A 22,996-nucleotide genomic window follows, 5' to 3' on the forward strand; every position below is an offset into this window, starting at 1 on the left:
CTCAACTATCTGTACAACTTGTGAAAGCCCTCAATATGTTGTAGTGACGCACCCATTCTGCGACAATCCAACCGAAGGCAACATGGCGGCCTCCGATGAGAAGAAGCGTGGTCTTGAACATTTGGACGAATATGAACCAAAACCTGCTAAACATATGCGCACCCTGCACGACCGTATGGCAGAGAGGAGACTAGTTGTTATTCTGGAGGGAGCGTCTTTGGAAACCGTGAAGGTAATGCGTCGGAGTCGTGTTTGTGTGATGTTGTGATGCAGCCCACTTTCTCCTACCAGTTGAAGTGAATAAAATCTATGTATTCGAATTACGTTAACTTAACATTAAGTTCATGTTTTCTAATTCACAGGTCGGAAAAACATTTGAGCTGTTGAATTGCGACCAACACAAAAATATGATCGTCAAAAGTGGAAGGAATCCGGGACATATAAGACCTGACATCACACATCAAGTAAGCATTCATTTCTAATGGTGTCCAAACTTATTAACGGATATCTTGCATGACTAATATAATGCCTGTTCCGTTTCTGCTGAAAATATTCTTTGGCTTCCGGTCGTGGGCCCTGCAGTGACTACCTTTTTGTATGGCTCTGTTGTAGTTTAAAAAAATAATCTGAACACTTTATTTCCTTTTTTTTTTTACCAGAGTCTACTCATGTTGATGGACAGTCCATTGAACAGGGCAGGCCTGTTGCAGGTTTACATCCATACAGAGAAAAACGCCTTGATAGAGATCAACCCGCAGACCCGCATTCCTAGAACCTTTCCTCGATTTTGTGGCCTTATGGGTAAACAATTCATATTGAATGCTTTTGGGTATAAGCTATGTATATGAGTTGATGTTTGTTCAGGCAAAGTGAAAAACGTTCGGTTACTTATTTCTTTTTTTATTGTTTAATGTCTGAAACTCGTTCTCTGCCTCACTGGCCTGATCATTCTTGCTTCTCTTCTGGTACCTTAGTTCAACTCCTGCACAAGCTGAGTGTCAGGGCTGCTGACGGTCCTCAGAGGCTTTTGAGGATGATAAAAAACCCAGTGTCTGACCATCTGCCTCCCGGCTGCCCTCGCATGTCCACCTCTTTCTCTGCTACCGCAGAGGCCGTCTGTCCTCGGTCTTTGGTGCCAGAGGGACCAGCTGCAATTGTGATTGGAGCGTTTGCACATGGAGCGGTAAGAAACCGCTATACATGGTAGCTTATTAACTACAGCGAATATCCTATATCTGTGTTACCAATCTTTTTCTATTTACTAGGTGAATGTGGACTACACAGAGAAGACTGTGTCCATCAGTAACTACCCCCTCTCTGCGGCACTGACCTGTGCTAAGATGTGCTCGGCCTTTGAGGAAATGTGGGGTGTCCTGTGACGGTCATAAACTGCTGGCTTTGACCAGAGAGCGCAGAGGACATGAGTTTATTTTTGAATGGACTAGGAATGGATATGATGTCCATTGATGCCGCATGGACCACATATCTACCCTGTTATACACTGAATGTGTATACTTGTATCGTGGCGTTTGGACACCATCTGGGAAAAAAACACTGGTTTCTGTACTAAGTGTTCCTTTTACATTTAAGAGTTTCGCTGTTTTTTATACTATTAATTGCATTCTTTACTGATTTTGGATAATCAACAAAGTTGCATTAAAATATTTGCCCAAATTATGAATGGTTTTCTTTTGTGTAGACTGATAAGAAAGACAAAGGGGAGACTTAATATTCAGCACATGGTTTATCCTATGAACCCGGAACCTAAGTGTACAACCAAATGAAGGGGTCATTTTCAACTGAGCAGTCATCTGAGAAAATATACAATTTCATATTGCTTAAAAAGTCTTCGTACCTCTCACCAAAAATCACTAAATGCTAGTAGTAACCAGCTTTTCTCCTCACACCCAGTCGTCGTGTTTTTAGTCTTGGTGGCTGTCTTCTCTGGAGAGTTTGATGTGGACGTCTATTGGTCCTCTACTTTTTGAACCCGGGCTGCTTGTTTGTTGATCTGCTTTTCTTTCCTGCAGGCCTGGGTGGTTTTCCTTTGGGTTGGGGTCTCATCCTTCTTGGTTTATGTGATTTGGCTGCAGCTTTGCTAGTCTTCAGAGTTAGTTTTTGGGTTGCTTTTCTGAGAGTCCTTTTGGCCTGCCTTTGTGACGTTTCTGCTCCTCTTGACATTCTAGCTCTCTGCCTCAAATTCGTTTTTGAGTTTGGGGTTTGCACATTACTCATCCTTACTTGCTTTGTGTGTATCTGTTTCTGATAAAAAAATAAATAAAATCAAGGATTCAACAGGATGTGTAATTTGGGATTATTGATGACAAGACAAACCCTGCTGTCTCTAACTTGGAATGTAACGGTCAGGCCAACACTTCATCACAGGGAAGAAAACTGATGCAGCTCTCAAATTAAAATGTGGAAGTTTGTTCCACTTTCTGCCAACTCCCATTAAACTATGTATTAAATATACAGAGCATTAACACAGCAATGTACTCTCCCATTTGTCATTCTGTGTTTCTCCTGTAAACAAGTTACCACATTTAACTGTCCTTTTACCATATTGTTGAGCCTGAATGATGAAATCCTTGTAGTTTGAAGTGCTGTCTCTTTCTTAAGCAGCCTTGGAGTAACCAGACAGTTGTTGTGGGTGACATCGAAGCCTCCAGCAGCCAGCAACTGCCTGAGCTCGGCCATGCAGATGCCACCTTGGAGTTTGCATTGGGAAACCGCATCGAGGATTAGGCGGTGGATGTGAGGCAAGTGTGGCTTTGCCGTGTGGGTCCTGCTGGAATTCCCAGCTGCAATTTGAATCCGATGCTTGAAAAGACGAACAGGAGTTTCTAAAAGATCAATAAAGATGAGAAGGTTGTGTTAAGACTTTACACTGGGTATATTTCAAGGTCTGGGGTGAGATAGGTGAATATTTCATTTGTGTTGAGTTTCTTGATTTTTCAATACTAAAATGGTTATAAGCTAACAATAATTTGTTTATTTTTGAAAGTTAATGAATTTGTCACTGAATGCAATTTTTAAATTGAGACAATTTTTCTTAATTTCTTACTTTTGGTTTTTTTATCTAGAAAATGAATCATTTCAATGTGCCAATCTAAAGGTCTTGTTTTCCCTCCAAGCTTGAGTAAATGTTGACTTGAGTTTTGAGAAAAAACGTTAACTATAAACGACTGCTCCGCCGTGTTGACTGTTGTTAGCTGCTAGCTAAAGAGGCTAACGAGGCTAACGATGTTAAAGAGGCTAACGAGGCTAACGATGTTAAAGAGGCTAACGAGGCAGCAGTCACTCACTCGGCAGAGAAGCCTTTTCCTCCCCCTGGGCCTCCTGGTCCTGGGTGGCTCGTTTCAGAAGTTGGCCCAGACGTCTGGCTCCAGCTTTTCCGAGTCCTTTCCCAGCCGGTGTCGTTGTTTGTGTCGTCACCTTAAACTCGGCACTGCTTTTTGCTGGAAATGTGTTAACAGCTGTTAATGCGGCTTTTTTGTACGTGGCTTTCTTCCGCATTTTTCCTTTCTATCGTATTTTATATTTTAGGGAGAAATGCCCCAAACTCTTCAGCTGATTGCCGGAGAGTTTTAGTCAAATATGGCCCAATTAAAAAAAAAATCAAAATTACGTTGTTGCTTTCAGAAGTAATGTGTTACCAAGGAAACCAGCTCATTTAAATCGAATCGTTCTTACCATGGTAGCATGAAAAGTGAGAAAGTAGATCTGTGAAACGTGAAGTGAAAAGAGTTTTTAATTTAGTAAATATGACTATGCAAGAACCCGTACGTGTAATCTACTGGAAATCCAAGCATTCTCAGAATAACAAATGATACAAAAAATGTTTTAATATACCAGTACATACTCACACCATGAACATGTGTAATAATAATAAGAAACTGTCTTTACAACAGTTTGTAAACATCAGTGTGCTTTATTTCTTAAGAACAAAATCCATAATAATAATAATAATCAAGAACTATACTCAGCATGTTCCTAATGAATGCTGCTGCTGAGTTTTATTGGGACACTGCAGGCTCGTAGGACACAGATCAGAATTGACGCAAATGACTGTAATCAAGAAGGAAGGCTCTAAGGGCATGAATTGGCTGTATTCGTCTGAGTCACAGTGAACCTGGAAAGGGAACAGGATAAAAGACATGCAGTGAGTAGCTCAGACAACAGGAAATGGCCATTGTAGCCAAATATTTTAACCACTGTACCTGTGAAAAAGATGTGAGAAAGAGACGTGTGTGTGATAGTCCTGAGATGGACGTGTCCCTTGGATGGTTCTTTAGACTCCGATGATAAGCCTGTGGGAGAAAATAATGTGAATGAATAAGCTTAAACGTTGTTTTACACAGAGATGAAAGCCTGGAGACCACTGCTCACCTGCAATGCTATCTGCAATGCAGAATACTGCACCCACACCTCCTGCTGCTGCGCCGCTGACAGAGAAAACTCTCCACCGCCGCCGCCCGCTTCTTTTGTCACAGCGAGGTAGTGAGCCCACACACATTCCCCGACAGTGTGCACCATCTCACTCCGAGAGTAAACTACAACACAAGCGGACGGATATTTGGCATACTACATTAAGCGCTTTGTAGGTTGTGTATAAAGAAGGCAATTTTGGAATCCAATTGACAGTTTATTGTTAAAACGGAATGCGTTTGTAACTCCAAAAACAAAATAAGCGTTGCTTACCATCAGGCAAAATCAAGTGGAGGATGTCTTTGGCAATAAGGAAACCCATCAAACCATAATTCATGGCCCTGTTAAGCAATAATAGAAAAGGTGTGTTTTAATGTTCAATGTTCAAATATAGTCTTGAAGCCCCTTTTAAAATATATTTAAAATCAGTGTAAACTTTACCTAGGATAGGTAGGATGGAAGAGAGGAGGGATGAACATTCCCATGGGAAAGAGGAGCTCATCGCCGAGGAAAAACGGTGTGACAGAAAGACTTCTAGAAAAGACCAGATACATGCTGCTCAAAACAGTCAAATACACACTCAACTTTAAGAATAGACTCAGACGCTTACCCGTCAGCCGCCTCAGCCGGCCCGGTCAACAGCTGACTGCGTCGCTTTCGCCAAAAGGAAAGTAACTGGACATAGTTGGAGAAGAAGCTTTTTTTGCCAACTGTTACCTGCAAATCAAAACGGATTAAAATGAGGTAAATCACAATGAATGCGCAAAAAATGCATGCATTACAAATTACATTATAAAAATGTTTTTTCTAAGCGAGATTAGGTGGGAAAAGGAATAATCTAATAAATAAGTTATAATTTGTGAGATTGGAGGCCTGAAATGTACCTTGGAAAAAAGAAGGTCGAGCTCAGCCTCACTAGAAATCTCCTTTGTAGTCCAAAGTCTTGGAATTAAAGACTCAACCTGCAGAGGACACGTAGTACTTGACATCAAAACAGCCTCAAACACTGGTCAACAGTTACAATCACAATTAATTTACTACCTTCTTCATGACAAACTGGAGAGACTTCTGATCTGTCCATTTGAGTTCATGTAATGTGGACTTGAAGGATGAAAATATATTTTGAACAATCTCCTCTGCCTGTGGAACAGAGGAAACATGTATATCAGCCTCAAAAATCCATCCGATACACAATCAATTATATCCTTGATTCCCACGATGGCCACCCACCTCTCTGAGCGCTGTCCTCTCACTGAGAAGGTGTGTAAGAACGTGGTCAAATCCTCGCTCGGTTTCGAACACGCAGCGTTTCCAGCGATCGGCTACCTGGTCGAGAGGCCCGCGTCACTCAACAAATCAACTCAGGTGACAGGTGTCATCATTGTGAAAACGGCACATGGGGGCTTTGCCTGCGTTGACTCACCCCTTCGGCCTCACCCAGAGCCACAGACAAATTGTTCGCCGTTTCCAAAAACCTGGAGTCCAGGGCAGGTATCAGGGTGTGCAGCAGGTTGAGGACCATGTACGTATGAACGGGGCTGCTGAATGGATTCAAATGTGGCAGCACATGAGTTAAAAAGAAAAATGGCTGTTTGAGTCTCGCATCACTGATAGTACCTGGTGCTCAGCTCGTGCTTGGTCAGCCATTTGCCAATGGTGCGGGACATTTGCGTAATGTAAGGTAAATTATGCAGAAGGACGTGATCGTCTTTGAAGAGCGGCAGTGGATGGAAAGCGGCCCGCAGACAGCCCAGCCAATCGATGGCCGGGGCCTGTTTCTGTCGACGGATTCAGGTAAAGAAAACCAATTGTCGCGTTAGGATTCCGTCACAACATGTCCGCATAGGGGACCCATTCCTCCTCTCCTGCCGTACCTGCAGTTCTGCGATGGTCATGCGCCGATGAAGCTGTCCTCTCGAAAGGCGAACGTGCAAAGGTGCCGCCGCCACGGCGAGCTCGGAGGACAGAGAGATGAACGTGCCCACGTGGATCATGCTGCGGCTGGGCGGGGCCCCCAACAACGCCAGGTACCTCTGACACGATTCCAAGAAGGGACGTAGCGTCTGGGATGCAAAGAGACAGGGGAATGATGGAGCAATGCATTGGTGGAATAGATGAATATTGGTCCTGCATCAAAGGACATTTCCTGAATCAATAGTGGTCCGGCGAGGTCCGCGAACCTGCGTTTCAGCTTGAGACTTCAGTGTCTTGCTGTTCCATTGGACCGGGATCAACAGATCTGGCTGATCGATCTGTTGACAGAGAGGAGACTGGAGGTTAAACCAATAAGACGAAGCCGACGTGGCCGTGCTCTCTCCAGCCCGTTAGGCCGAATTGCTCCAACGGAGGCTCGCCTGTATGTATCTTTTAGTTGTCCCGCGGGGCATTTCATTCGGGTCTCTTCCCACATAGAGGTTGAAGAACGGGAAGGTGGCGTAGTCTCTCATGAGCAGGCTCAAGGTGGAGTTAAAGTCGGTCCGATTCCACTGGCCCGACACGGCCCAGCCACCGAGCTGCATGCAGACAAAGACAGAGAGACAGAGATGATGGTCAATCGTTGGACGTCATCTTGCAATGCCAGTGGAATAATAAATAGTCATTTTTTGTCTTCCCCCCCTCTAAGCTTTGCAGAGAAATGATACTCCAACATTTGATGACCTTTTTATTGAGTTCATCAGCCAAAAGCTCACAATATAAGGGCATTTAATTCTCTCACCTTCTGGATGAGTGCGAGGAAGGGGTCTGCTCCAGCTGTTTCAATGGATTCGGTGTCCAAACAGGAATGGTAAAAGCCTTTGGCCTTTTGGACCGCTGAACTAACCGGTCTGTCATTTGATTCTTAGTGGCAGAAAAGTAGAAGAAAACACAATTCATTTGATTCATATAAATCAAATACATACTGGTAAATAAAGCAACAAAATGGCATTAGAAGATATTTAGGTTGCATACCACTACCTAAAATCTCCCTGAGATATTGCAGCAGCACTGTTCTTCTGTCCGGTATTTTCTCCTTTCTCTGTCCTTTCCTCCCAGCATTTTCCTTCAGGTTCTGTGGATGCCCAGGGATGTCCTGCCCTCTTTGCCTCCCGCCCTTGTTCGGGGAAAGTATATCAGATCCACATGAGAACAAGAAGTAATCGCAGGGCTGCGTGAAGGGATCGACAGATATGGACAGACGGGCTGAGGCCCAGCGGCAGGCTGGGGAGAGACATGGAGTCACTGCGGGAGAAATGACAGAAGAGTTGGGCTGAATGGCAAATTCTATAATTAAATAATTAGTCATTTTGTTGTGTTTCTCCAGAGGCCTGACATTACCTGTCTGGATATTGCTATTTAGATGTCTATAATGCATATAATAAAAAAGTCCCAGAATGGCACTACATAAGGAGAAGCCCAAAAGGAGGAGAAGCAGCCTTCGAGGATTTATCCACCTCGGCTTTGCCTGCTGCTGGGCCTCGGGGTTCGACTCGGACAGCTGGCGCTCAAGCTGGAGCTGCGTTTGTTGGTCGTTGTCGGAGGGATCCTGGTCGGTGAGTGGCAGCTGAAACAGAGGTGGAGGCTGGAGCCCCCTCCCAGATTCTGACTGTGACGGCTTGACAGATAGCTGGAAGTGAGCAAGTGAAACAAGAATATATATATATACACAATTATACGTATATACACATATGTATATATAATTTACATATGTATAATAATCATAATATATAAATTATGTGGCAACACAAAGGCATGAATGACTTGTAGCCATGTAAAAAGTGTTTAGTACAATAACAGTTTGAGTACATAAGCGTGGTCATCAACAGGTCTCGTACCATCACAGATGTTGAGTAGAACTGGTCTCACTAACATCACAAGGTTCGACATTGAGTTCCGGTATCCTAAAATGACTACTCATACACCGCAAAACACATACAGAGGACCGTCACTACTGCTGGTTCGTAATAGCCAACGGAGTTCAAATATTAGCATCAGTTGTCACACGATTAAAAACCTCTTTACAAAGCCCACCTACAGTATTTACTTACTTCCACTGACATCTGTGTCCGGAGTTCAGTAGAATCGTACATTTTATTTTATTTTATTATTATCACCTACACTGGCCAGCAGCCGGTCTACGTACACGTTTGCTGTCTACTCTTTTCCAAAGTTAGCAGAAAATGCAGACACAAACACCAGTTGGGATTTTAGAAGACAAAGCACATTGCAGACCTCACCAAGCGGGTTAATCTGAATAATATAATTTTCCAGGAACATGGAAGACTCTGCTCATTTCTAAAAAACCTATATGTTAGCTTCACAACCACGGGAACATAAAACATACTTTATATCAAGGACAGCTTAGGTTTTTCTTAATGAAATATCCTACCTCAAGTTCTATTGGAGTTTCAGTCATTCTTAGTACACGGATTGTTGTCTTTTACATTTGACGTGTCACATGTGCCGCCTCCTCCTCCGTCAGTAGTAGCGGTCATCTCAGCTCCCCATCTGTCTTCAGAACTCACTTCTCTCCTCATCTGAACGCTGATAAAAACAACTCTGCAGGCTGCGTCTTACTCTTCTCTCCAGAACACAGATAATCAAGCAGAGGCTACGGTTCTGCTCTGGGACATGCACGTGGCTGCTTCATGGCCCGTGAACACGGGACAAGCCCATCACTGAAGGCACTAGCTTTTATTTGACAACATCCAACCTGTCTGCAGGTTTAGAGGCTCGAGAACAGACGCTGTTTGCTGGCTAGTTGCTTTTGCTTGCACATTGTCGGATTGCATTGAATGAGGGCCAGCGCCTCACAGAAAGTAAACACTCTCAGATGCACACGCACACGTGTCCGCTGTCGTCACTATCAGTGCAACACATGGCTGTTAACGACTGATAGAGCGGTTTAGTGTCCCGGAGGTCACGTAACAGTGTGGCCCATCAGAGTCGGGGAGGAAACACGTTGCATGGATGTCACAGGGAGGCCGACCAGAGGGAGAGAAAATACGATGGTAAAAACAAATATGAAAAAAAATAATCTAATTATGTTTAACTTTACAGTACCTAGTGTACTGCAGATTGCCAATATTTGGAATTGTATAGTTAAAGAAATTTGAACAAAAAGACTTTGTACTTAGCATTCGGTTTATTTGTTTATCTTTTGATACAGCCAGAGAGGGAGGGGCTAAATAAAGTTTTTAAACATATACACATTCACGCATATCAAACAGGAACTTATCGAAAAATTAACTGAAAAGACAAGGCATCCGCATGTAATACAACACAAAACGCCAGATAAATGCAACTCAAGGCATCATCATACGTTTAAAATCCCATAGTGATGACAAAAGGCAGAGCTACAAAGGTGGCGTAGTTGTTGCAGACAAAAGACATACAACTAGAAGAAATACCGCCACCATCTACACAGATTGCATGCAATGCTGAACAAATACGGCCATACAAGTCATTCTGGAGTTATACTGCACCTCGATGAAAGCACGAATAACAACTGATTTCTTACAGTGGAATGAATTTCTGCAGCTGCAAAGAAGGCTCAATTAAAAGAGGAACAATGTATACAATAGTGGAGAAGGCACAGCTCCAGCTTCAAAATGAAAACAATTGTAAGCATTTATCAAGGAAATACAGTACAGTATGAGAAGATTAAAATAGTATACAACATCATAATCACACTTAAGTACAAAAGATGAATAATAGTGGTATTTACTTTAATAATAGAATAGATAAAGACCAGAAGAAATGGGCTTAAACACAAAAAAAGGTGAGAAACGGGTTTATTGACCTTAATCCTGCCAACAGCGTTGAAATATTTGGTCACTAGATTTTAAAATCTGTTATTTAAAATGATTAAAAGCTAATGCCTCTACTTGATCTATCTGCTTTAATTTAGCGCTGGCACACATTCAGTATAACTTTACTACTGAATACATTTTTTTTTTACGTCTATAAATGATATTCTTGAAAGCATGAGATTCCAAGGAAGAGCATATCAAAAATACCATCAAGTTTCTAGATGTTTACTAATACAAAAATTGATCATGTGCGGCGGCTTCAGAGTCAAAGTGACTCTGAAAGGATATTTTATGTCATCATGGAACTGTGCAACCTTGATAGGTCCGGCTTTCAGCCACACAGCTGACATTTATATCCACGTTTTTGTGTGATTCCTGTAATCTGTGCTCGTCTGTTTGATCAATATGTGTCCATTCAAACAGCATGCATCTTTCATTACACCATTAAATCAGCTCCAGACCATTTTATGAGCAGAACAACTTTCTTCTAATCCTGCCCTTATACAGTCTATATGATCAAAGAGAGCAAATATACATAGATGTATATAACATGTACATATATGTATGCCTGTTAATTATAAAATTCACGCCACAAAAAACTAAGAGCAATTTTTTAATATGACGTTCAGCCCTAGAGGACGTCAGAATGCTGAATAGTCGGCTGATATAAAGCACTTTCTAGGCAGGAAAGCAAACATAAACATGCTTGCAGGCAAAACAACTGCCAAGTTAAAGATGTTAAAGCTCTACGAACAGCCAACCAGAGTGGTGAAATATGTAGAGTGGTCAAATAGGACGTCTCTGGTACTCCTCACCCTATGGTAACAATATGACTGTATCATCGCTATAGTTACAATGCTCATATGGAAATAGACCCACCAGTCAGTCTTTAGACGGAAATGTCTCAGTATATAGCGCTACTAACGATACGAGAGTAAAGACAAAGAAAGGCAGCTTTATATTCATTACTGTTGTTTTGCCAAAACTATTTTTGTGCAAGTTATGCTGGAAATGTAAGCGTAAACATAGAATTGGCACAAAAAATACTTTCATCAATAGGACTAGATGAGAGATTGGAGCGTTTGAGATTGGGAATGAAAGATGGCGGGTTTATTTCAATGCAGTACATTACTTCTGCACTGAAGTGAACAAAGGGGGGAATACTACAATGTATTTGCATGCAGACATACCTTTTTACACAGCACACTCACACCTGCGCACAGATATACGCCATACAGCTCTGTTGCAGAAGCAAAGCGGCTGCGGAATGAATCCTGTGCTTTTGGATTTTGGTTCATAGTTAATCGGAGTTTCAGCCAATCACTTAGCAGCTTGCTTTGCTCGCTGAGTGTGGCACTTCATACACAGGATCTTGCCATCCAACGGATAGCAGCCATTTTCATCTGCTTCTATGGAGAGAGGGCGAGCACAATCCTACAGGACAAAACACATTTGTTTGGATCATTTATTAACAATTTGGTACTTGTTATGGGTTACTGGTTGCATGTTCTGATGTATAAAATGGTGTTTTACCTCACAACGGTAACACTTAAGGTGGAAGTTCTTGTCAAGAGCCACCACTCTGACAGTCTCCTCGCTGCCCTGGGCTGGAATAATGGGTTCATTGCAGCTCACGCACAGAGGGGAGAAACGCCTGAAATAGATAAATGGAGAGCTTGCTCGTTGGTCGATGGCCTTAAGCACATTTTCACACTCATAGTGAAGGAACACCAAAAGCAATACATTATTAAAAATAAATAAATAAACAAATAGTTTTTGGTTCTCGTCCAATCAATATAATACACTGCTTAAATAATTTAGTCCTCATCCAGCTAATGCTTACTCATCCAGAGAAACTATGCAGATGAAAGTCATGTCACCACACGTGTACTTATATAAATGGGAACTTTGCCTCGCAAACCAATCAATTCATCATAGGAATCAATGCCAGCATGCAGCTACCTGTGGTAATCCTGGACACAGTAGGGGTTGTTGTTGTCATCAGTGATGAAGGGCGCCCCCTCAAGTGTGCAGGAACAGGTGCTGCAGCGGAAACAGTGGGAGTGGAAACACTGGCCCACCGCCTTCAGCACACGGTCTGTGATCCTCTCCCCACATCGGGAACACACAGCCAGGGAGCTCTGAGGAGGGGCAGAAAGCTGGTAAACTCCCTGCGTAAATGTTGATCGCCACACACTTGAGCTATGCACCGAAACCGTCACACTACTACGGCTTACTTGTCAATTCACAAACTACTACCAATAATAACAGCGGAACTGGATGACCAACAATGGTAACAGCAGTTAGTGATGGTGTCAGCAATAATAGAATAAAGAGCGCACATTAAAACATGGAAGTTCAAATCTAAAAACACAGCTCAAGACAGCAGCTACCATGTAAGTAAGAATAAAAAAATGTTTCAGTGAGCCACTTTATTTGTGATCTTTTTGTCTTTTTTCAGTGACCATCAGGTCTGTGCGTCTCCTCACCATGTAGCAGTCCTCACACTGAGGTGCGCCGTCCCTGTCGTAGAACTGCAGTCCCTGCAGGGGGCGATGACAGCTCATGCAACAGAAGCAGTTTGAGTGGAAGAGTTTATCCATCGCCCTGACCGCTGGCTGGGTACGGGACAGAGCCTCGCCACACTTCCCACAGACCTCTGCCATGAGAGAAATACACAAGTTTATTCACAAATACAGCCATCTCCCATAAGTTGAGTCCATTGCAGGCTGTCAGCTTTGAAGCAATGGACCTCTACTGTATTCAACAAAAAAAATCACTATATGGACTATGGAATCTTTTTTTTTTACAACCTTGATTTTGATACAACCCAAACATAGCTTAATGATCATACATATTCAGAGCCGTGAACAGAACAACTGCAGAGCAACTAGACACGGTTTGTTTCAGAATGAGTTTTAAATATATTTCCATAAATGTTTCGCACAATCAAGAAATGAGTAATGCAGTACATTTTGAACTTAGTTTCACAATGAATGTTACAGCCAACCGTCTCTTTGTGTTGGTGTGCATGTGTGCGCACCTGTTGGAGCCGAGGTGATGACAGGTGCATGGGTATCCATGTCTTTAATGAAGTCCTTGGTCATTCTCTCCAGCTCTTCCACCTCCCTCATATTAAGAGGAACGCCTCCACCTGGGATAGGAACTGGGCCAGGGGGTGAGGGCTACACACACACACACACCATTATTACGAGATTATACACACACTATACCTTATAGAAAATATTTTGCATTTACGATTGAGCAGTTTACCAATACAAATAGTTAGTTCAGGTCCAGAAATGCATATTGCTGATCTGATGACTATCCACTAAATTATTTGTACTTCCTGTTAATCTCCACATGCAATTCAAAGAGTGTCACTTAAGTGAGATGAAACAAGATCATACCGTTGCTGCGGGAGGAGTCTTCATTGGTTGGTTAAAAGAGGCTGGGGGAGACACCAACATCTTAGGTTGAGGAGGAGGCATTGCAGCAGGAGGGTTTTGGTTTGCGTTCATCTGACTGGCAAAGGGAGAACTCTTATGATTGGAGGCCGGGACAGCTGCCATATTGTTTGGTACAGTAGGAGGTGCAGGGGGAGCTGCCGGAGGTGGAGGGAAAGAGCTGGCGGCAGATGGAGGGGCAGGTTTTGGTGTAACACTGATTGGGGGGGTGTTCTGGTTAAGGTTCTGGTTCAGTTTTTGGGCCAGAGAGGTTGAGGATGTTGCTGTTCTCCCTCCGAAACCAGACTTTGGGGCCACGACCGGGGCCTTAGCGAGCGGCTGAGGAGCAGAGTTGTGATTGGCATGTCGGTTTGTTCTGGCTTTGAGTTCTTCTGCCCAGGGTGCTGGTGGCGGGCGGTCTGCCATCTCAGGGGGTGGGAGGAAGGAGAGGGCTGGTTTTGGAGCGGTCGGGGGAGGACCTGAAGGCTTGGGTGCTGGTGCTGAAGAATACTGGCTTGGTAACTGCAGATTAAAACGGAGACGACATCAACCATATAATTCAGATATTACATCTCATTTCACCAAGCAAAAACATAATAAATGTTAATGTAAACTATTCTATATGAGCATACAGTATGTACGGAGACATTTACTAAGTTAATATTTGGTTAATAACAGAGCAGACCTGTATAATATCGAATGGGGTACTTTGATTAAAGTAAACACTGGAAGCCCTCCACAGTTTGAGTTCATCAGAACGTCCTAATCTTTCTCACGTTTTTTTTTGCGGTTTTGAGCCAACATTAGTCTGCCATGATCCAGTACCTCCCAGTTGGATAAAAACACTCTCCATGTATGGCGCGCTCACTGGGTCTTTGGCAGCAGACTCTGGCTTCATCACACGCTCGTGCTCTGCCCTAACTTCTGTGTGCATCACTCGCCTTCACTTCAAGGGTCTCCTCTCTGTGTGAATCACCACCTACCTCACTTGTTTTTGCTTTCAGTCGGGTGTGCTGTATGTGCAGTTCCCTTATCATTGAGCTTAAGAGCTGAACAGATAAAAGGTAGACCAAAGAAACCAAACTGGCCTGACTCCAAACAATTTCTTTACTCAAACAACCTTCCTTTGCACTACAGAGTTGCTCCAATTTACTACAATGCAGCTCCTGTGAGTCAAAGGCAGCAAAAACGTTGCCTCTCATCTGGTCTTCCTAATCCTAATGTCTTATGTTTGTTACAATGTATTCCATCCGTCAATGCTTTGTACCTTAGGGTTGAAAGGACCCCTGGTCTCCATCTCAGACAACAAGTCAGTTAGAGAGTCGAGCTGTTCATCGAAGCTTGTCTGCTTCCCCACCAGCCGCTGGCAGGAGACAGAAAGAGTACATTTGTAAACACAAGTAAGGATACATACACAAGGATAATGTGGATAGTGTGTTTAGTTTGTATTTCCTTGTTTCACTGACTCTGTTGGTTCCACCTATTCCAAATTGATCCAAAATGACTGAAGTGGAAAACTCAGACTGAAACAATGAATAATAAGAAAATAAAGTAGTAATTAATGATGACTAAAAGAACAACACTTTCCTTGTTTTCCTAGTTGAATAGTAATTGTTCAATTATTATAATTAGGATTCATTGATTGTTTGCAGTGGAACCTTTTAGCAGAAACTCTTTGCTGATTCAAACAAAGTTTTTACTTTTCAGCAGTAACTAACAATAACAAATTCCATACATTCATGCCTCTACTGCTTAACAAATTAGCTGCATTCCTACAATAAACATCTCAACTATAAACCTTTTGTGGGAATTCCACCAATGATACGAGCAATAATGCAGTTATACGCATGAAAGAGGGTGATTTATCCCAGACTAAAGCTAATTTCATTTGAAGGAAAATCTTAAAAAGTAGTCCACGGAGTCCCTTTGGTCCCACAACAATGTCCTCCACTGTTCTAAATGATAATAAAATTATACTGAAATGCAGTTACATGGAGCCAAAAGAGGAAACATGCAAAGCAAATTTTAGTCTAATGCTGAAGATGCCATCATGACTCACCTGTGGGTTTCCAGCAGCATTGGTAATACTGGTACCAGAGGCAGGGAGAGGTGGAGGAGGTGGGGGAGGAGGGGGAGACAGGCAGGACGGGGGACAGTCACTCTCCTCAGGGGGAGCTGGGAGGGACAGATCATCTGCTACAGGAGGTGGAGCCGGGAAGGCAGGAGGGGGGACCTCACAGGGAGAGGATATGGTTTGGCATTCGGGGGGAGGGGCCGGCAAATCATCATCCAGTGGAGGGGGGGGAGGTGGGGGTGGGAAGTCTGACAGAAATGAGGAGGGTTGATCGGTTAAAAACTGTGATGCAGTGGTTTCTTCTGACTCACTTTGCATAAACCATCCCGTCCAATTGTCACGGTCAATGCTTTATCAGATATAGCGAGAGTGCTCTACAATGGCTTAGAGCAAAAACAAACAGGACAGTCAACGTTAATATATACACTTTTTAAATACCCGAAAGTTGGGACATTTTACAAATTGTGAAAAAAGAAATGCAATATTTACAAAGCTCATAAAATACAATAGAATATAGATAACATGTCAAATGTTGAAAGAGATATTTTGAAATGTTATGCCAAATATTGGCTCATTTTGGATTTCATGAGAGCTACACATTCCAAAAAAGTTGGGACAGGTACCAATAAGAAGGCGGAAAATTTAAATGTACAAATAAGGAACAGCTGGAGGACCAATTTATGCTACTTATTAGGTCAATTGGCAACATGCTTGGGTATAAAAATACATAATCCAGAAGCGCAGGAGTTTTCTCTGTGCCAAGGCTCATTTAAAATGGACCTAAGGCAAAGTGGAAAACTGTACTGTGGTCAGACGAATCCAAATTTGAAATTCTTTTTGGAAAACGGGGACGCCATGCCATCCGGACTAAAGAGGACAAGGACAACCCAAGTTGTTATCAGCACTCAGTTCAGAAGCCTGCATCTCTGATGGTATGGGGTTGCATGAGCGCGTGTGGCATGGGCAGCTTACACATCTAGAAAGGCACCATCAATGCTGAAAGGTATATCCGAGTTCTAAAACAACATATGCTCCCAACCAGACGTTGTCTCTTTCAGGGAAGACCTTGCATTTTCCAACATGAAATTGCCATACTGCATCAATTACATCCTGCATAGAAGAAGGATCCAGGTACTGAAATGGCCGGCTTGCAGTCCAGCTCTTTCACCCATAGAAAACATTTGGCGCATCATGAAGAGGAAGATGCAACAAAGAAGACAGTTGAGCAACTAGAAGCCTGTATTAGACAAGAACGGGACAACATTCCTATTCCTAAACTTGAGCGACTCCTCATTCCCCAGACATTATAACAAGAAGAGGTGATGCCACACAGTGGTAAACATGGCCTTGTTCCAACTATTTTGAGATGTGTTGATGAAATTTAAAATCAACTTTTATGAAATTATACATTTTTTCAGTGTAAACATTGGATATGTCATCTATGTTGAGTCAACTATTGAAATTTGAAACTTCCATATCATTGCATTCTGTTTTTATTCACAATTTGTACAGTGTCCCAACTTTTTTGGAATCTGGTTTGTATTTTACACCTTGCACTGTTAACATACAACCTGAATAAGAAGAGACCATCAGCTGGAGCGCTGTTCGTACGTCTCCCCATGCATGCATGCGTGCAAACCAAACAAAACACGGGCCCACTCTGGAAAAACGTTACTCCATTGGTCTGCTAGTGGCCAAAAGCTCCACAGGGTATCTTTAATTTAGTGTCTGAGATGCGGATCAGCGCAGATGGCCCCAAATTAATACTAGTGGTATCTTTGTGCAAACCTCCGTAAGTTTAAAAAAAATCCCCCCGACATGCAAACTGGTATGAGACAAAAACACATAACATTTGATTAAAATGACTCAGACAGGAACACTACAGGGACGTTATGTCTGTCTCTCAACAAAACAACAACTGATGGGATCCATTACACACACTCAACTGTGAAGCTCTGCATGCGTTAGCGTAAAACGCAGCAGGCTGCGGGACACGGAAGGGTTGACGAGAGAGTACAACTTAAGATTTACACACAAAAAATAGGTAAACCAATGCACATACCATCACAGAGCGAAGGGGGCGGCGGAGGCAGATCTCCCACTCGACCGATCACAGCTGTGCCCACTGGCGTCGGGGATGGAGCAGAGGGAGGCGTCAGACTTTTGGGCCGCGGTGGTGCCACAGAGGCAAACTTCTTTGGCTGATTGTAGAAGGTCGGGGTGGTGACTTTGAAGTTCAGGGAGGACGTCACCATGAACGGCTTGCTGCTACTCGAGTCCTCCATGTTGCGTATTTAGTTATCTGAGGATGAACACAAGACACATTGTTGTAAAATTGAAACAGGGTACACATGTTGAAGGCTGCAAGAACAACTGAAAACCTTTTAAAAATAAACCTGTTTCCCATTGCATATATCCTTAGGCAGAGCAGACATAGTGGTACTACTAGATGCCACAGACAGTTTACAATATATCACACATGGCTGTTTACTGAGAAATGAAATAAAGTTTTCTGATAGGGAGACTTTTTGAAGAAGAGACAACGGCAGCAATCCTAACATTTACCTGTGAGGTGCGTCAGAAAGAGGGCGGGCTCCAATATTTACCTCACACATGCCAGTTGTCAAATAAACATAACTTCAGTGTCTCTACTGAAATTCTTTGCAAAGTCTGAATTTCTCTGACTCCCCCCGGCCCCCCCAAATATGAACTTCAGTCAAAGGAACGGTTGTTCTTTACACACAAAGTTGTATCATTGTTTTGGCTGCCATTCTAAAGCTACACCATCTAAAAAAAGAAGAAAAAAGTCTGCAACCTTAATGGAGAAAAATAGTTACGGTTTTACTTGTACGTCAAAAGCTAACTTGGGTTATCTCTAGTATTTCTCTATATTTTTGCTTCAAAATGGAAATGACAAAAAATGTCTTAGTATGTTAATAATTTTTTCCTCTCAACTGAAACATTCATTGTATAGCAAATTATGTGAAAGGGGAAATACCTGAAGGGATACAAATAGTTGTTTTGTATTACCTAACCGCTCTGAAATGGACTCGTAAATATCCCATGTGCCCATTATGCTGACTAATTGCCAACTGGATCACTCTAAAAGCAACAGAAACAGGTTTTGTTTGCACTGTATTAGTTGTTTACATTTGGGAAACCAAAGGAGTGGCCTTGAAAATGTAGACCGACTACATCGCTACCTGGCTGAAGGTAAAAGTGTTCATCCTCATTCCACATTTTCAAACACACAGGCAACGCTTCATGTTCTGACACGACAGAAAGCTCATGAAAGTATCTCTGGCACTAAACTAAACAGACATAAACTGCTCATCCTGGAGATGAGGCTTGTCCTCTTCAGCGTTTTGGGTTAGCTTCCCATCAATACATTTAGGATAGATACATATAGATGTCGACTGACTGAAGACTTTGGAAAAACAGGGTAATTTTGACAAGCAGTCTGCACTGACAAAATCATACAACAAATCAAACAAGAGGAAGTACAGCTGTTCGTAGTCTTCTAGAACATAGCTTCCTGCTCCTTATTCTAGTATCACGGCCTACTTGAGGTTGGATAGGTTGCTTCAAGCAAAACAGACTGACTGGTCACAGTGGCTATAAAGCTCTCATCTTTAAATTGCTGGTCTCAAGTACTCTAAATGAAACACTTGGATTTTAAATGGATTTCTAAAAAAGAATTCTTGGCAAGGATGGTATAGACTTGGATTTAGTATTTTCATTACAGTACTTGAGCTATGTTGTTTCTAAAAGGGACAATAGGCACTACTTCTTAGTCAAGAGTGACGATAACTTGTGGTCGGGTTCCATCTGGTCCCGCGTACGCGCCTCAGGGATTTAATACGGTGAGATAAGCTCCACATTGGACTCCAGACATCCAACTGCAAATCTATAATGAAACCTGATCCGTGAGACGAGAGAGACCCTCATTTAAAGGGAACATATTTGGCACGTCACCTCAATGACATCATTTTATTTTGCTTCCCTCAAAAAAGCGTCTCTTACTATAGATCTTTGCTGCCAAAGGAGCGAGCGCTTGAATTAAGCTCTAGCTCACTCTCACACATCTGCTGCTTAGACTGAATGACAAAGCTTGAGGCTGCATTTAATCATTTCTACTTTGCTCAGGAAGGGCCTCCGCGTTGATCACACACTGTTCTCTGTAGCTCTGGAACTTTGTATAAACTTCTCATGACCAGACAGCTTTTGGAAGCCAGAGGTGTTTTCCAGCCCGGTTTAGGTACTGCAGCCTTGTTGGTTTTCATTCCATATCATCAGGGACTAATTTACACATGGCTCCGATGGGAAACGTAATCAGCCGAACTACCTCAGAAAGCAAGACACACAAATACCTTGCTGGCTCTAGCGCTCATCAACCCGATTATAGAATGACGGCTGAAAGCATTTAAAATCCCATAGTGGCAACTAAAAAACAAACAAGCAAGAAAAAGAAAAAAAATGAGCTCTTTTGGTGCAATGCTTTGTCTCAGCATGGATAAGTTTCATAATGAACACCTTATTTTGTCTGAAAGTACAGTATAGGTGAAGCAGTAGCTATTAACAGGGAGTTTATAACACGGTTTATCTCAGCAGTGGTTCATTACTGTGAGGTTATAGGGGAATGAAATTTGGTTTATATACTGTGCAACTGCTTCTTTAAAAAGTTTATATAAAAGGAAGTGAGTGTGGTGTCACAGACCTCAAAACCCTTTTGTCCTACTTTGTTCTTTTTTTTTTTTTTACACCTAAACCAGCCACAGCGTGTCTTTCGCGGTGATATTTCCGTTAGGTACCACTGTGCACACATTTTGGTTGCGGTTTCCCTACCAAAGGTTATTGGCAGAGACAAAGCTCCTACATCACTAATAAGCTTGTTACTGCCTGCCGATAACAATAAGACATGATATAAAAACAAACTTACTTCCACAATGAAGTAAGCAGTTCCCCTAACAGTGAAGGGAACCTGAATTCCTGACAGCAACTGATTTTTTTTTTCTTCTATGTCTGGTCAGTATCACTAACTAGTGTGTTGTTTATTAAACCCTCCATTGTTCTGATGTTAATAGCACACCCAGTTTCTGGGAAAGCGTGTCTAGGCCGAGGGGCACTAATGCAGGCACAAACAACCCTTTTGAGTCCAATCTTACAGGTCACTGGAGATGCATTGAGCACCAGTGTGTTGCTCCCTCTCAGGCTGCAGCTCATTGGGCAGGCAACGTTTTCAAAATGGGTGATCACATCAGCGAGGTGTCTGCGACCAGACAACCTCATCTGCTTGCAGTAGAAGGATCACAGACAGAGAGGGGGGGGGGGGATTTGGGGCAAAGGGAGATACTGAAACATGGTCTCTGTCGTCCCTCACGTAGCCTACAATTAACCAGAATGCCTCATCTCCCCACATCCATGTGCGGATATTCATTTGCCTTTCCAAATTACTGAGGCGTGTGACGATCATGCCAGTATATTCTTTTTAAAAGAACCCCAGTAACCTCAGGCTTACCCATGTCAGGGGTTAGAGGCTCGTTGGCCTCCTCAGAATGGTCCCAACTTAACATTAAAGCCTGATTACCAGATGTATTTTCCCTTGGCACCATCGTTAAGTCAAACACACCGTATGCTGCGGCTCCTCTCAGCTGGTCAACCGAATGTTAGCCAAGGCTTTGGCAACTGACAGCAATGGCCGCGTGGTCACAAACACAGCAAATGAAGAGTTTTTATATAAACAGCAAACATGTTGAACAGTTAGCTATAAACTCGCTAGCTAACTTAACGTTAGCTAACTTAACGTTTGCTAGTTAAAGTTGCTGGTTAACCGTAGCTAGCATCCCTCGCGCACACACCCCAAACATTCCGTTAGCTTTACTTCAATTTAATAGGTGACCAACACCGCCCCGTTTTTTTCATCTTCTTACCTCACTCGGCGAAGGCAGACGGCTTCTCGGTGCTGTCACCTCGGGAATTAAATGAAAGCACCGAGCCGCATTGCTAGCTGGCGAGCTTTGACAACTTTTACGGCGGACTTCCTGTTGGAGCTTCCGTATTTAGCCCGTCCCTTATCAGCTGGTGTAGCAGCCCATGGTGTTATTCATTCATGTTATTCCAAGGGGCTCCTGGGTGCCGTTCAACTTCAATCTGCAGTTGCTTTCGCATTTAATGGAACACGCTGAGCGATCAACACTAGACTTCACAAAGACACCGTTTCCTGAGGTGTTGACTTGACTCCGATGGATTGATCAGTTGCCTGTGCCATCACGATACTTTACCGTATTAGGTAACCAGTGGCCACCCAAAAAGATAGGATATACTATCAGCTCCTAATAACACGATTCACTGCAAATCCAATGTACTTACCCTGTGATACAATATGCGTCTCCTTTTTCCTTCCCCCCTTTTCCTTGTCCCCTTCTTTTTGTCCAGGCAGAGTTAAGAGTTGTCTGTAATGGTAACTTCTCCTTCTCGCTTCCCCTCTCCAGCTATTAGACCCTCCCCCTGTGCTTTTCAGTCTGCAAAAGAAATGACACCATCCTTCCAAACAAGTTCTCTCTCGTTTTTCTCTCGAGTTGTGAGTTACTATGCAAACATTCTCTCTCTCTCGCTCTCTCCCCCTCTGTGTGTGTGTGTGTGTGTCATAAACTGTCCAGTCAGACCCCGCCTCCTGCTCTCTTTTCTCTCTGGATTCTTGCAGCATTCTTCATTCAATGACATCAACCCTGTTGCCTCTCCTTGTAAGGTCAGACTGAGGGAGTCAGGGAGTGAGAGAGTGGGGGAGTGATAATGGGGCCAGAGGCTTGATTAGATACAGACACTAAGAGTAGTGAATGTTTTAAACTCAAGGAGGTACAGTGGTGGAAAAAAAGTACGTTCAAACATGGCCGGGTAGTGAAAAAACAGAAAATGGGTTTTATGCTTCTTTTATTCGCTTAAACCGGCAAAGCTTAAAATCTGATAGTAAAGATGTTATTTTCCCTGTTGCCAAGTGTGCTGCCACATCGCTATTTACTTTGCACTAAGGCAGCAATCACACAGAAACTTAGATCGGTTCTCCCTACTCGATAAGTACAGTTGATTATAGAGAGCAAATACATTTTATGGCTCTTTCAAATATCGCATGTGTTCACCCTGACCTCGCCCTCAACCTGGTGTTAAATGACGCCTCCCATCCTGCATATTTGCAACTTCTATGACTTAATATCCTTTTTATGTCTCACACACACACACACACACCACGCTCACAGTCACAG

The 22,996-nt window shown here is 42.9% G+C and overlaps 4 protein-coding genes across 10 annotated transcripts; 1 reads left to right on the plus strand and 3 right to left on the minus strand.

The window, feature by feature from the left end:
* The first annotated feature begins 31 nt into the window (after positions 1 to 31).
* On the plus strand, positions 32 to 1,773 carry emg1 (EMG1 N1-specific pseudouridine methyltransferase). The gene is made up of 5 exons (XM_037453453.2): positions 32 to 232; positions 363 to 464; positions 660 to 801; positions 975 to 1,183; positions 1,266 to 1,773. The coding sequence occupies exons 1-5, from the start codon at positions 83 to 85 to the stop codon at positions 1,377 to 1,379; spliced, it is 717 nt and encodes a 238-aa protein (XP_037309350.2). The 5' UTR covers positions 32 to 82; the 3' UTR covers positions 1,380 to 1,773.
* LOC119197267 (histone H1.1-like) lies at positions 1,732 to 3,639 on the minus strand. Its single transcript, XM_037453441.2, has 3 exons — positions 3,306 to 3,639; positions 2,560 to 2,843; positions 1,732 to 2,262 (listed from the first exon to the last, which is right to left on the minus strand). Exons 1-3 carry the CDS (start codon positions 3,514 to 3,516, stop codon positions 1,978 to 1,980), a joined length of 780 nt encoding a protein of 259 aa, XP_037309338.2. The 5' UTR covers positions 3,517 to 3,639; the 3' UTR covers positions 1,732 to 1,977.
* A 212-nt stretch (positions 3,640 to 3,851) lies between these two features.
* On the minus strand, positions 3,852 to 9,176 carry kel (Kell metallo-endopeptidase (Kell blood group)). Of its 6 annotated transcripts, XM_037453342.2 has the most exons (19): positions 8,795 to 8,840; positions 8,241 to 8,315; positions 7,744 to 8,032; positions 7,378 to 7,647; positions 7,145 to 7,266; positions 6,783 to 6,941; positions 6,609 to 6,680; positions 6,303 to 6,491; positions 6,046 to 6,206; positions 5,852 to 5,969; positions 5,659 to 5,754; positions 5,470 to 5,568; positions 5,313 to 5,390; positions 5,039 to 5,145; positions 4,870 to 4,962; positions 4,702 to 4,769; positions 4,390 to 4,553; positions 4,221 to 4,310; positions 3,853 to 4,132 (listed from the first exon to the last, which is right to left on the minus strand). In XM_037453342.2, the coding sequence occupies exons 2-19, from the start codon at positions 8,241 to 8,243 to the stop codon at positions 3,983 to 3,985; spliced, it is 2,328 nt and encodes a 775-aa protein (XP_037309239.2). In that variant the 5' UTR covers positions 8,244 to 8,315; positions 8,795 to 8,840; the 3' UTR covers positions 3,853 to 3,982. The 6 variants fall into 6 exon arrangements, with proteins under 6 accessions (XP_037309236.2, XP_037309237.2, XP_037309239.2 ...); XM_037453339.2 differs by lacking the exon at positions 8,241 to 8,315 and having other exon boundaries at positions 3,852 to 4,132; positions 5,852 to 5,966; positions 8,795 to 9,176; XM_037453340.2 differs by lacking the exon at positions 8,241 to 8,315 and having other exon boundaries at positions 3,852 to 4,132; positions 4,870 to 4,959; positions 8,795 to 9,176.
* A 352-nt stretch (positions 9,177 to 9,528) lies between these two features.
* On the minus strand, positions 9,529 to 22,385 carry zyx (zyxin). 2 transcript variants are annotated; one of them, XM_037453363.2, is made up of 10 exons: positions 22,107 to 22,385; positions 17,800 to 18,039; positions 15,723 to 15,985; positions 14,931 to 15,026; positions 13,628 to 14,185; positions 13,261 to 13,402; positions 12,707 to 12,876; positions 12,180 to 12,358; positions 11,751 to 11,871; positions 9,529 to 11,651 (listed from the first exon to the last, which is right to left on the minus strand). In XM_037453363.2, exons 2-10 carry the CDS (start codon positions 18,020 to 18,022, stop codon positions 11,538 to 11,540), a joined length of 1,866 nt encoding a protein of 621 aa, XP_037309260.2. In that variant the 5' UTR covers positions 18,023 to 18,039; positions 22,107 to 22,385; the 3' UTR covers positions 9,529 to 11,537. The 2 variants fall into 2 exon arrangements, with proteins under 2 accessions (XP_037309260.2, XP_037309261.2); XM_037453364.2 differs by lacking the exon at positions 22,107 to 22,385 and adding an exon at positions 21,668 to 22,084.
* Between the last annotated feature and the right edge of the window lie 611 nt (positions 22,386 to 22,996).

The sequence above is a fragment of the Pungitius pungitius genome, chromosome 11, assembly GCF_949316345.1.
Source record: "Pungitius pungitius chromosome 11, fPunPun2.1, whole genome shotgun sequence".
Classification (NCBI taxonomy): Eukaryota; Metazoa; Chordata; class Actinopteri; order Perciformes; family Gasterosteidae; genus Pungitius; species Pungitius pungitius.